The sequence below is a fragment of the Carassius carassius genome, chromosome 49 (genome assembly GCF_963082965.1).
Source record: "Carassius carassius chromosome 49, fCarCar2.1, whole genome shotgun sequence".
In the NCBI taxonomy this organism is placed as follows: Eukaryota; Metazoa; Chordata; class Actinopteri; order Cypriniformes; family Cyprinidae; genus Carassius; species Carassius carassius.
The window spans coordinates 5,529,238-5,542,131 of NC_081803.1; the positions used below are offsets into that span (position 1 = coordinate 5,529,238).

Genomic DNA, 12,894 nt, shown 5'->3' on the forward strand with positions numbered 1-12,894 from the left:
CTGGATAAAATTAGTGTCACAGAAGATACAAATACGGAAAACAAGAGACGCCTTTGTAATCGGACAGTCGAACACATTACCTTTAATAATTACCAACAGACATCAATTTAGGTTTAGGACAACGTTTCAGTTGTATCTTAATATATACACATTGACTCTACTATGTCCCATTTTTTAATAATTAAGAGAGTGCATTATAGAAACAGACTCGACTTAGATATTTGTGAACATATATATATATATATATATATATATATATATATATATATATATATATATATATATATATATATATATATATATATATATACATTTACATTTTTTTCTAAAAAAAATTTCGATTTAATTTTTTTTACTTTTTACACGTCGAAAATAAAATTAAGAATATAACTTAATATCAAATAAATTATTTAATTAAAAAAATATAACAATTATTTTTTTCACAAAAACATTAATTTAAAGCATCTGTGAGGTATTTGTTGGGTATGTGCTGTGTAAAGTAATCCTTTTTTCTCCTATAGTTATCACCAAATAATGTCCGAGGGCGGGGTTTACTGTTCGTACTGTTCTACGTCACTATCCGCTGAAGACAGCCCCGCCCTCACATTAGGATGATATATGTGTTGCCTGGACAAGCAGGAACTCATCAACTGAAGCTGGCTGAGAGCACTTTTTTTTTTTTTTTTTGCTAGTTTTTCATTGATTCAAGAATTTAAACAAACGAACAGTGTCTTTTTTGTAGTCTTAAGCTTCGAACTGATTTTATTTATCCGACGTTAGTGCTAAGTTAGAAGCTAGAGCGTTTATTATCTATCACCCCGCGCGCGCGGAAAGGGGAAGTTGACTGGGCGGGCTGCAGTGTAAAAAAATATCTAAATCGAAATTTATCGACAATTTTGTTTGAGTGGTGAGTAAAAAGTATTTTTTTTTTCCTTTCTAGTTGGCAGTGAGTAATATTTGTCTTATCAAAATTTGTTCGTTGTCTAATTTGAACGGTTAAAAGCTCGTGGCTTTGTCAGGTGACTCGCGTGGAAAAAACACCAGGGTATCATTACGACTAGTTAATACCACAGTGCCACTGATATATGTTCTTTCATCTATCAAATTTTATTTTTTGTGTTATTTTGGTGTTTCAATAAAGTAATTTTGATCTATAACGTTATATTAGCTGTTAGCGTGTGTGAATGAATGACGACACGTGTAACGTTAGCGCGGAGCCAACGCGCAAAGTAAAAACGGACATCCCCTCGTTGAACTAAGAGCTTTACAACATTTCTGCACTGAAGTAGTGTGATATTTTATTTTAATATTGATATCAGCGAATTGTGGCTGTTTAAAATGGTCGTTTTTAGGGTTGTGTCTTTTATGGTATCTCAAGCTAACGTTAGCGAGGAAGTGCGTGTCCTGCGCGCGAGCGTGGAGAATTAGCTCAAACAGCCCTGGAGTGACAGTCACCCGCGTTTCATCACGGATTCTCTGCGTGTCTTTGCCAATAAAGGCTACATTGCAGGAATGTGCTGGAAAGCCACATGACACCAGTGCGCTGAAGGCTTCATTTGAATAACGTTACTTGTGTCTGTTTGCTGTCAAAGAGCTTAAAGTATTAATCAGAGTGCTGCCTTCCCGGGCTTGTAAAACAAAGTGGTCCGATTGACTTAAATCACTTTCTTTCTTTTTTTGTGTGTACATATTGTTACTTGAATGTGTTGGCTTGGTTTATTGTAATCATAAGCCATCGGTTGCCATTTGTTCTGAGTTTTGTTGTATGATCATGCATGCATTCATTCTGTGTTCTCGGTGCGCCCCCTTTTTGTACAGTGAAAGTTTTTTCTAGACCTTCAGTTCCGCTATATGCAAAAAAAAAGCTATTAAATATTTTAGTGTGTAATATAATAATGTACAAGTTCTGGCCCCTCTGTAGTGAAAATGTTGCGTAACACGGGAACCTTCCCACTTTCTTCTCTCTCTTTTTTTCCAGGAATGAGCTACCATTCACTCACGTTGTCAGTTGCACAATGGATGTTCGCTCTGTCTGCCTAATTACCCAAGCCAAAACAAATTGTAACAGATCTGGTCTATTCAGAGGATAGCAATAGGCCCTCACTCCACCCTCTCCCTTTACGTTACATATCAGTGTAGAGCAGTACAGATTCTCTCTCTGGTGTCTGGGTTGCTTTTTTTGCTGGTTTAGCGAAGGGGTGAAGGTAGGTCTGAGGCAGAAAACAGATTTAGAAACACTAGTACCTCAATTATCTTGGGATTAAAATATCCAGTGTGCTGCTGCTTTTATACATATTTGGTTCTCTTCCTTGTAAGATAGTGAAGCTTTTTTTTTTCTGTATAACTTGAAAACCATCAACCCACAATGGAGTCGACAACTCTGGCCACGGTTACGATTTTGAGCACCCTTGCCGCTCAAGTGAATCTGTCGGATTATCTATGGCTCCTAATCGTAGGGTTCATCATAGCGTTTATCCTGGCCTTTTCAGTGGGTGCTAATGATGTCGCCAACTCGTTTGGTACAGCAGTGGGATCAGGTGTAGTTACACTTAGGCAGGCCTGCATTCTTGCTACTGTATTTGAGACACTGGGGTCTGTGCTGATTGGAGCCAAAGTCAGCGAGACCATCCGCAAAGGCATTATCGACGTGACCATGTACAACGGCTCAGAGCATGTGTTGATGGCTGGATCAGTCAGCGCTATGTTTGGTGAGAGGTTTATGAAGCTTAATGCTCATATGTTATATATCATTAATTAATTGTTTTATTACGTGAAATTGAGTTTTCTCTTAAGTTTTATGTTTTCAATGCCCTTAAGGCTCTGCTGCTTGGCAGTTGCTTGCCTCTTTTCTGAAGCTTCCTATTTCTGGGACCCATTGCATTGTGGGAGCTACCATTGGCTTTTCATTGGTCGCCAAAGGTCAGCAGGGCGTCAAATGGCTGGAGCTTCTTAGAATTGGTGAGTCAGCTGCATTCACAAGGACGATTCATTTGTAGTTGCACATGTGTGAGTATTACGCCATTCAAGAAACCGGTGATGTGTATGTTTCTTTACATATCGGTGTTCTTTGGTCTCTTACAGTTGCTTCTTGGTTCCTCTCACCTGTCCTCTCTGGCATAATGTCTGCAGTTCTTTTCTACTTTGTTCGCATTTTCATCTTGCAAAAGGTAAATAAAATGATCTTGCCTTTCAGACTTGGTCTTAATTAATTATTTTGATGTAGAATGAGAAGAATATAGAATAAAATTACACCAAAGCTGGGTGATGGATAACAGTCTTTCTACTTTGTTCTTTGCAGAAAGATCCAGTGCCCAATGGTCTGAGGGCCCTGCCATTCTTCTATGCTGTTACAATGGGAATCAACCTGTTCTCCATCATGTTTACTGGAGCACCGAGTAAGTATTTCTCTACATCTGCCTTTTGCATGCCCATTAACACCCTAACCAGATGCCCAGATTCTGCCAGACTGTGTTTACAATGCTTAAGGCAAAGCAGTGTTTAACCACTGGGCTCTGGAGAAGGCACTCTTCACACGGACGTGTGGTGTCTGTATTCATGACCTCAATCAGAGTGTTTTTCCTTCTCCATCATAGGAGAAAAAAAAAACCAGTGGAATAAAGAATAAATGCCCATCAAAATGAACCATCAACCACAGTAGAGAAAGCACCACGCTTTTGAGTGACTTTAACTGTTGGGCTCTGAATTCTTTTGTATTGGAAGCCTTTTTAAATGAGCAACCTTTGCTCCTTTTTGATTTCTCTTACCCACAGGGCTCAATAATTCAAGAAGTCAACTGGCCTGGGCCATTAAATGAAGGCTTCAGGCCAGAGTATGACGCGATATGCACCCTTGGAGTGTGTACACATGCACTCCCAGGTGGGCACATTTTACGTAGTCACAGCAAGGTGCAGCAAACATACACACATTCACATAGCAACATACATACCTTCTGCCTTAGACATCCTAATGCAACATGTAGGGCTTCAGAGAAAGTTAATATTTGGTCTGTCTATAGTTATGCAAGTTAGTTATGGAAATACATTTGCTTTTTTAATAAATTCCTTAAGTCAAGTACATAAATAAGTTTAATTCAGCCAAATTCATCCGCTGACACATAATGGGAGTTGTTTGAGCACATCAGGGTTGGGGGTTGTTGATCACCCTCCTTTGTCTTCTGAAGAGAGCTGAACGCTGGTGCACATGCCCTGTAAAATTTCAGTCAGTATGTAACTAGGTGGAGTTCCTTGAAGTGGTGTGTTTGAGCTGGTTCTTGGAACACCTTGTTCTTCTGGTTTTGTTTTAACCGTTTGTGCAGTATGAGCATGACATTCCAACTCACATACTGTAGAAAAAGTTGAATCCGTTCAAACTAGTTTGGCATGTGAGATATAGGTGTGATATGCACATCAAGTCAGTTATCCGCTCCTAATAATCCCCTCCCCCGAACATGGTGCCTCTCAACACTGTTAATATGTTCTATAGCCCACCCCTGCCCCCAGTTTCAGCACACAGACGTACTGTCATTCAGCAACCAAAGTGCCTGGAAAGTTCTTCCCATGCAAAATACAGATGACACGTAAGCCCTCATTCTGTTTTTTTAATGTCAGCAGCCCTCAGCATTTGAGACCTCAGTCGACCAGCGATTATTTGTTTGTTCTAATTTCTAATGTCAACTAGTTTTTACTTCTCTTAAAGAGCGTCTCTTAAAGGTTGGAATAAACGACATTACTTTTGCCCAGATTTTTGCTCCAATTTTCTATCTTGAAGAATCTTCACTAGTTGCCAAATGTCAGAGCCAGTCTACAGATTCTGGGCAGGCACAGTTGCCATATTTCGAAGAAAAAACGTGGGCACAGATTTCCATCCAGTCAGCGGAGATCAAACTTGTTTAATATTTTAAGCCAATTTTAGAATACATTGTTTTCATCTGTCATGTGTCTTCTAGCAAGGCACATGTTTTGGTGTTAGTTTGTTGTGTTGTCAACGATTTGATAGTCTGGTAGTGTGTGAACCTCATGTTAATGTATTATTTCTTTTTCTGTAGCCATTCAGATACATCATCAGATGTCTGATGCCATGTGTTTTAAAATCCTTTTAGATTTTTAAGTTTTATAGTGTATTCTGGCTTCAATTTGTATTATTCATATTCCTAATTTGAGAATAAGGGCCATGGTTATTGGCTATACCCTACCACCCCCAGTACTTCAATGCTTGTTTTCCGGTCTGCTTCTCCTTTGGAAAAAAACAAGACAGTGGTGCGTTTTGGTTCCCCTGGGGATACAAAACAAACACGAAAGGCAGCAGTAATATACTTTGTGCATTTGAAACGGAATGTTTTTATATTTGCCTTATTCCGTATGACTCAAAACCATTTACAGTGTCAAAAAGAACTTTTTGTTTAAAGCGTGATTCATTTGTGTTTACTAGACTAAAAAAATAAACTGGGTGTTTCTCAACAGACACCAAACAATATCTTGGTAGTGCTACAAAGGTAGAATTTTAGGACACCATAAAATTTTTTCATGACCTGTTAATTATCAAAAAATGCTTGGAACTTTCACAATGCGTGTCAGTCAAAGACCAGAAACGGCCTAGTTGGCATGAACAGCAGTGCCCAGTCCACAATGACTCAAAAACCATCATTATCCCGTCACCGTGTTGAGGTATAGTGCTGATAGTGTCTGGAAAAACTTGTTATTGTGTTATAAAGACCATGGGATAGCAGATTTTATTGTGAGGTGAAGCAGGAAATTAATCCACTTCTATTCATTCATCCCACCGCATGTTCGTGGTATGGCTGCTCCCCTTTTTTTGGGCAGTGTTTGTCAAACTATATTGATGTGAACATGATTTCTCAAACAGTGAGCAGGAACTTTGCCAGACTGCCATACTTGATGGGCCCTATTCATTGACCTTCATTCACCCCCTCCCCTCCTCTGGCCACAACTGTTGCTGCGAAGTCATTTGGGTTTTGGAAAGTTCAGCTGTTCCTCCCTCATGTACCTCAGAGCTCTGTTGAAAGAGTCAGACATTCCTGGTGTCTTGTCTCCTGAGATTGAATTAAAGGTGCATAACCTTAGCACGCAGTGGCACGGCATTCCCTGCAGCAGAGTTTATGCCCCATTGCTCCCTGTCCTCTCATCTCTCAACCTGTCTTAATTTTTTTTATAGCCCTACCCAATACAAGGTGTTTTTTTGGGGCGGGGGGACAAAACTTCCTCTGAATATTTACAATACTTTTTTTTCACCTTGTTTTTGGTCTCGTGAACCTATGTTGACACATTTCATTGTCTGTGACTTGGGACCCCATGGGGAATTCATAAATGGTGACTTGGCCAGCCAGCACTCTTCCTTAAGCATGCAGTGCACATTCTTCATGACTGCAGCTAGCACTGCAGTCTTGGCTCAGATATAACCTTTCTGCAGGAGTGGTCACGATATATTATTATATTTTTCCACCCATCCTCCCAAAGGATAGCCTTTGCCGTGATACCTTAAAAGGCTGCTCACGCTTGCTGACCATATGGTACAACGGCTTGTGTCACTGCAACGTTTGCTGCTGCTGTTCACACTTACTTCCCTGAAGTGTTATGTAAGAGGACCTTGTGCTTGCATTCTGAATGTGACCAAGATATTTGATGCTTGGTTGTAGTGGTAGTTTTGGCTCGTGTTTCTGGACTTCTAAACATGTGGAGCAAGTAAAAAAAAATGTTGAATGCTCCTCACAGTAGTCTTCTAACTGAAAATGATAAACGAGAGCCTGTGTCTGAAGTATTTTTCTCTCAACATGCTTTTATTTTCTTTGAAAAGGATGTTAGCTACTTTTAGATGCAGTAAATCCACTTCTTATGTATTATTACGGTTTAACTCCAACACCATTACCAACAACCAGGAATCCACAGTATCCCTGTCTGTTCCCTAATGCTGTTTATGTTGATGGTAGCACATGTTGTCCTTTTGTCTCAAAAGCACCTTTCATTTCTTCTTTCCCTTGACACCCCTCTTGGTTCCTTTTTCCCTGTGAACGATGGGACTGCAGTGCTGGGCTTTGATAAGCTGCCCTGGTGGGGAGTGCTGCTCATTTCCATTGGCTTGGCAGTGGTCACTGCTATCATCGTTTGGTTTGCTGTCTGCCCTCGGCTCAAGAAGAAGATCGAATGTAAGTATCTGTCTTTAGTCTTTGTGTTAATTCTAACCCTGTAAACCATAAAATCGATGTAATCATTAGCAATAGCGCTATAAGTCATATCTAGTGGCTCAGTGTCAATTCCAGAGCACAACTGGGTAGCATAACAGTTGCTAAATAGATTACTGAAAAGAAAAGCCACGTTTTCACCACTGGACCTTTACCCAGGAACTAGGAAATTTGGGCTGGTACTTGGGGTGTTTCCACAGCAGGAACGAAGATCTAAATAAAGTCCTGGGTAAAAAAAATGCCCCTCAGAAAGTCCCTGCTGCCGAGGTAGTACTTTTTCAAAGGCCCAGAACTTTTGGGGGCTGGACTTGAGAACTAAACATGCGGATTGTTTGAGTTCATGCAGCATTGTATTTCAACCACCATTTATTCAGATAAACGTCCAAATCTAACTGTTATTGTATCATGATATGTAGTTTTAAAAGTATTTCAGGCGAGAATGTAATTGTTTAAAACTCAAATCTGTGGTTTAGTTATAAAGACAGCGCCTAATTAAAAATGTTAGGACAATTTTAAAACCATTTAAAAAATGGTTAAACAAAAAATTGTTTGTTTTGGGTAAATCTAACAGGTAATCTTTTGTCTTTATTTAGTTAATATACTAATATGTTAAAATGAAAATAGAGGCAATACTGTATGATATTTCATTTCATTGTAATGTAGTTAACGTTATATACACATTTCCCTGAAATACATTTCTGCGGCTATAAATGTTTAAATGAAAACGAAAGGAGGCAGTGGTGTTTGATATATTTCGTCTTATTGTAAATATACTTGAGGAAAATTGCAGTAGCCAAGACCAGCTGACTAATGCTATCAAGTATGCTGCTGTTTGCAGAATTACCAGACTTGCATCCTCCCGTCTGTGGGAGATCACACTCCTGTGTCGAACTCGCAAAGTCCGAACTACCGAGGATGCAAGTCTGAAATTTGTTTACTTTATATTAAGAAGTGCGCACAGAACTACGTCACAAGACTATTTGCCTAATCGTCACAGTACTTTAGACTGCAATGGAAATGCATAAAGCAACAGGTCTGGGGGGAAAAAGGTTCCTGGTAATTTAGGTGAAAACCCAGCAAAAGATGAATGGGTGGGGTGCCTCAATGGTTTAGTTAGGCTCATTACAGATGTTTTTGCATTACACTTAAAAATATAACAATACATCCACCTTTGAAGGTTTTTTTTTTTCAGACCCTAAAAAAGTCTGGACCACAATCTGTGGACTTGCAAGATTTATTAGCCTTAGGCCAAGCACCAGGTGTTCATTGGGGATAGTACCCTGCAGATTAAAGATGAACAGCAGTTTTAATCAGACACTTATAAAGACAATATACTCTTTAAAGGAATGTTCTGTATTCAGTACTAATAAAGCTCTGTTAACTCTATATTGGGTTTTCTTTTGTTTAAATTATGCTTGTTCATACCATGCAAAAGTACAGGGTTTGTAGTAAAAAGTATTTTAACAGCTGTGATCTCAGTTATAGTTCACAGTAACAAGTTAAATGGCAAGCATATGTTTTATAATCCTCAAATCACATAATGAACAAAAGCACAAAATATTCTTACACAAACTGCACTTTTAAGAAATACCAGCTTTGGACTAGGACAGGGTCTTTTAGTCATCTAGTCTTTTATATATATATATATATATATATATATATATATATATATATATATATATATATATATATATATATATATATATATAATCTAAAGGTGAATAGTGTGGCTGTGCATTGACAACCTAATTGGGTCATAGAGATGCACTAATTGGTCGGATAACAATGGTCCAGCTGAGGTGTTGACAGGGAAATAGTTCAGGCTAGTAGAAAAATAGAAAGCGTGTGATTTAACACTTATGAGCAGATCGGTGTACGATGGACCCTGAGTTATATCATGCTGTCCTTGAAATGTAGGGTTATAGTGACAATTTAAGCAAACAGTGTTTGCCTGTGAAAGTTTATAGAATCAAGCGCTCATGTGATGGCCATGTGAACTGCCAGTGAGTAAAGTACTTACCGGCCTTTGTACTTGTCACAAATGATTGATCAGACTGGCCTTTACTCAACTGATTAGGGTTCTCTATTTAATGTTAATACAATTTATTTTTTTAAAAATAGTAAATTTATGCATTTTTGACCCAAAGGTTAAATAAAATGATGTGGAAATAACTGACTGACTGATTTGATACACAGGTGAAGTAAAGTCTTGCAGTCCCTCTAAGAGTCCTCTGATGGAGAAGAGGGAGCTGCATGAAGCTCACAGTCCCATCCTGAAACCTGTCCCTGAGGAGTACAGTGCCCTGCCGTCGAACATCCCCTCGGCACCACCTCTTTCTGAGGACCGCAAGGTCACTTTTGACATTGGCGATACAGATGACGCAGATCAAAAGGACTGCAAAGAGTCAGAGACGGGCAGTGGTAAGTCTGTAGGGCCTCACATTCCATGCCAGTTATGACATGTATTTACTGTTTTTGTCGAAGATCAATCATGTAACTTGATTCTGTTTTCAGCAGCTGCGAAGACGGCCAATGTTCATTTCACCACTGGCCCCACACACGTTCCTAGCAATGGTTACTCTCAGTACCACACAGTTCACAAGGACTCTGGCCTCTACAAGGATCTGCTGCATAAACTCCATTTGGCAAAAGTGGGAGACTGCATGGGGGAGGGTGGCGACCGGCCCATCCGTCGCAACAACAGCTACACCTCCTACACTATGGCCATCATCGGCATGCACGGAGACTTCAAGCCCAAAGAAGCTGACTTGCATGCTTCCGAAGATGGAGACAAGGAAAAAGCCAACACCCAAGAGAGAAAGCGCATCCGCATGGACAGCTACACGAGTTACTGCAACGCAGTGGCAGAGAATGGTGCACCTGAAGGTCTGGGTGATGGTGAGGTTGCTTTGGAGATTGCCGATGATGATGCTGGGAGCAGCCGTGGTTCTTTGGAGGAGGATAGGAGTGATGCTGACAGACCTGAAGTGTCGATGCTCTTCCAGTTCCTTCAGATTCTCACTGCCTGCTTTGGCTCCTTTGCTCATGGAGGAAATGATGTCAGGTAATGCAGCATTGTACTGCACTGTGCTCAAAATAGATTTAAGAATGCTTTGCAATCTTAAGCACTTAAGCAATTTTACTTATCTTTTGTTTTCAGTAACGCAATTGGTCCCCTGGTTGCCCTGTGGCTGGTCTATGAGAGTGGGTCGGTTATATCTAGTGCACCAACTCCAATCTGGTTGCTGCTGTATGGAGGAGTTGGCATCTGTGTCGGTTTGTGGGTCTGGGGCCGTAGAGTCATCCAAACCATGGGCAAGGACCTGACCCCCATCACCCCATCTAGGTATAAACACACATCCATGTTGTCACATCAGACAGCACCTGCTGTACAGAGCACAACCTCCCAACTGGCAGACTTCCCTAAACAATGCTTTGTTTAATTTCAGTGGTTTCAGTATTGAACTCGCCTCAGCCGTCACTGTTGTGGTTGCTTCCAACATTGGTCTTCCAGTTTCCACCACTCACTGCAAGGTAAGATGGGCCTGTATGCAAAACAAACCAATGCAAATCAAGTCTTAGACAGAGTCTATTTGAATGAGATTGCTTACTACAACTTGTTGTTGAGGGTGTATTTTTTTTTTTTTTTGCTTTTAGGTCGGGTCAGTGGTGGCTGTCGGTTGGCTGCGCTCCAAGAAGGCAGTGGACTGGCGACTGTTCAGAAACATCTTCATGGCCTGGTTTGTCACTGTGCCAATTTCTGGCCTTATCAGCGCGGCCATCATGGCCCTGTTCACCAAAGTCATTCTGAGGCCTTGAAAGTCTGCTCTACTTCCCTCTTTGCTTAACAGAAGCCCCAGAGAGAGACAGAGGGTACATTTCAACCTTCTCTATCTCTTTGCTTTCTACCCTTCATCATCCTTGTGATGAGTGAGGGATGAAAAAGGCCCCTTTCGATAGAGCCTGTGATTCTTGGCTGCAACATTTTTAGTCTCTATTGATGTGTGTGCATTGCACCAGGACACATACCACAGGTCAGAGAAGAAAATGTCTTCAAAACTAGAATGGTTGCCATTTAAATTTCCTCTTGTAAATATACGTCAAATTACTTTTTTTTTAATGTAATTATGTAATTGTTTTTTTTTAAGGTGTATTAACAATTGCAATGCAGTATTAGCATTCATTTTACAGATTTCTCATTACTTTCGTAATTTGAGTTCCTTAGAGAAGCAGTGTTTTGGTGCAAAGAATTTGGGGAAGAGGAATTTTTCCTTCTGATGCATTTTGTATGATTTAATTTCCCCCTTTTTTTTCAAGCAGACCTGACTAACTCAAAGCTGACCACAAATAGAGCCTTCTGACAACCACATTTTTAGCAAAGTCTTGTGAGGGTTGATTAGCGAAGTAAATTGGTTGCTCACATCATGTTCCTTAATACAATTTTAGTGTCCTTTTCCAGATGTCTTTATTTTTTATTCTTTTGTAGGTTACACTACAAAACAAGCCTCTTGGTCAACTAAAAAGACGTTATTCTTTTAGTCCTATTTTCTTCAGTAGTTTACAGAATATAAAATTCTTCTTTTGGTGTTTGAAACCACTGTAACTGAGCTGGTTAATATTTGCTCTGCTTTGCCCAATAACAACTATAACGGACCAGTCTGTGCTTAGAGATGCAGTTAAACCTCTCCGCAGCTACCGCAAAGATTCATGCTTCCTTAAAGCACAGAAATGCTCTGCTGTAATTAGCATGCTCCTGGCTACTCCCTCAAATGCAGCACGTCCCCAAATGTTTGCTGTAGACAATTGAACTCCATTTGGTGGATTATGGCCCATTGGACTCTGTCACCAGAGGTTGTTGTATTTGCATAAGGATGAAGTGTTACTTGGATACGCAAACTGTTCACCAGTGCAATGCTAGACTGAGTTACACCATGGGTTAATAGAGCTTAATTATTCAAAATGTGCCCCTGCCAAAATGAATTTGGCAACCATTTGTTTTTTGTCTAGATATAAAACCCCTTTTTCTGATGTTTAAAAACAACCAGTGAGCCTCTTCCAGTAATGCCTTGCTGTGACTCTTGACATCAGAAATGGTGAATTAAACTTGAAGAGAGTGAAGGGGGGGAAGTCGTGGCCTGGTGGTTAGAGAATCGGACTCCCAATCGAAGGGTTGTGGGTTCGAGTCCCGGGCCGGCAGGAATTGTGGGTGGGGGGAGTGCATGTACAGTTCTCTCTCCACCCTCAATACCACGACTTAGGTGCCCTTGAGCAAGGCATCGAACCCCCAACTGCTCCCCGGGCGCCGCAGCATAAATGGCTGCCCACTGCTCCGGGTGTGTGCTCACAGTGTGTGTGTGTTCACTGCTCTGTGTGTGTGCATTTCGGATGGGTTAAATGCAGAGCACAAATTCTGAGTATGGGTCACCATACTTGGCCGAATGTCACTTCACTCACTCAAGTATCCGTATGCTAGTTTTGAGACCATTAGCATTCCTGTAAAACTTGAGGAATGGTGTAACTCATCTGTTCCAGGCTTCTCATAGACCTGCTTCACTAGTACTTCTGAGGAATGTATACCAATATGAACAACCGTATATGTATATATTTTACAATGGGTTGCTATTGTAACCCCTACAGCAACACAAATGACTTCCACTCTTCATTAGATAGGTGTGGGACAGTGGTGTTAAATGATGGTT

General features: G+C 40.4%; 1 protein-coding gene across 2 annotated transcripts; it reads left to right on the forward strand.

The window, feature by feature from the left end:
* Nucleotides 1–610: 610 nt before the first annotated feature.
* On the forward strand, nucleotides 611–12,125 carry LOC132132147 (sodium-dependent phosphate transporter 1-B-like). 2 transcript variants are annotated; one of them, XM_059544442.1, is made up of 11 exons: nucleotides 611–907; nucleotides 1,979–2,708; nucleotides 2,818–2,958; nucleotides 3,082–3,167; nucleotides 3,299–3,395; nucleotides 7,040–7,159; nucleotides 9,392–9,616; nucleotides 9,713–10,259; nucleotides 10,356–10,541; nucleotides 10,645–10,729; nucleotides 10,853–12,125. In XM_059544442.1, exons 2-11 carry the CDS (start codon nucleotides 2,366–2,368, stop codon nucleotides 11,012–11,014), a joined length of 1,992 nt encoding a protein of 663 aa, XP_059400425.1. In that variant the 5' UTR covers nucleotides 611–907; nucleotides 1,979–2,365; the 3' UTR covers nucleotides 11,015–12,125. The 2 variants fall into 2 exon arrangements, with proteins under 2 accessions (XP_059400425.1, XP_059400424.1); XM_059544441.1 differs by having other exon boundaries at nucleotides 612–907; nucleotides 9,710–10,259; nucleotides 10,853–12,124.
* The last annotated feature ends 769 nt before the right edge of the window (nucleotides 12,126–12,894 follow it).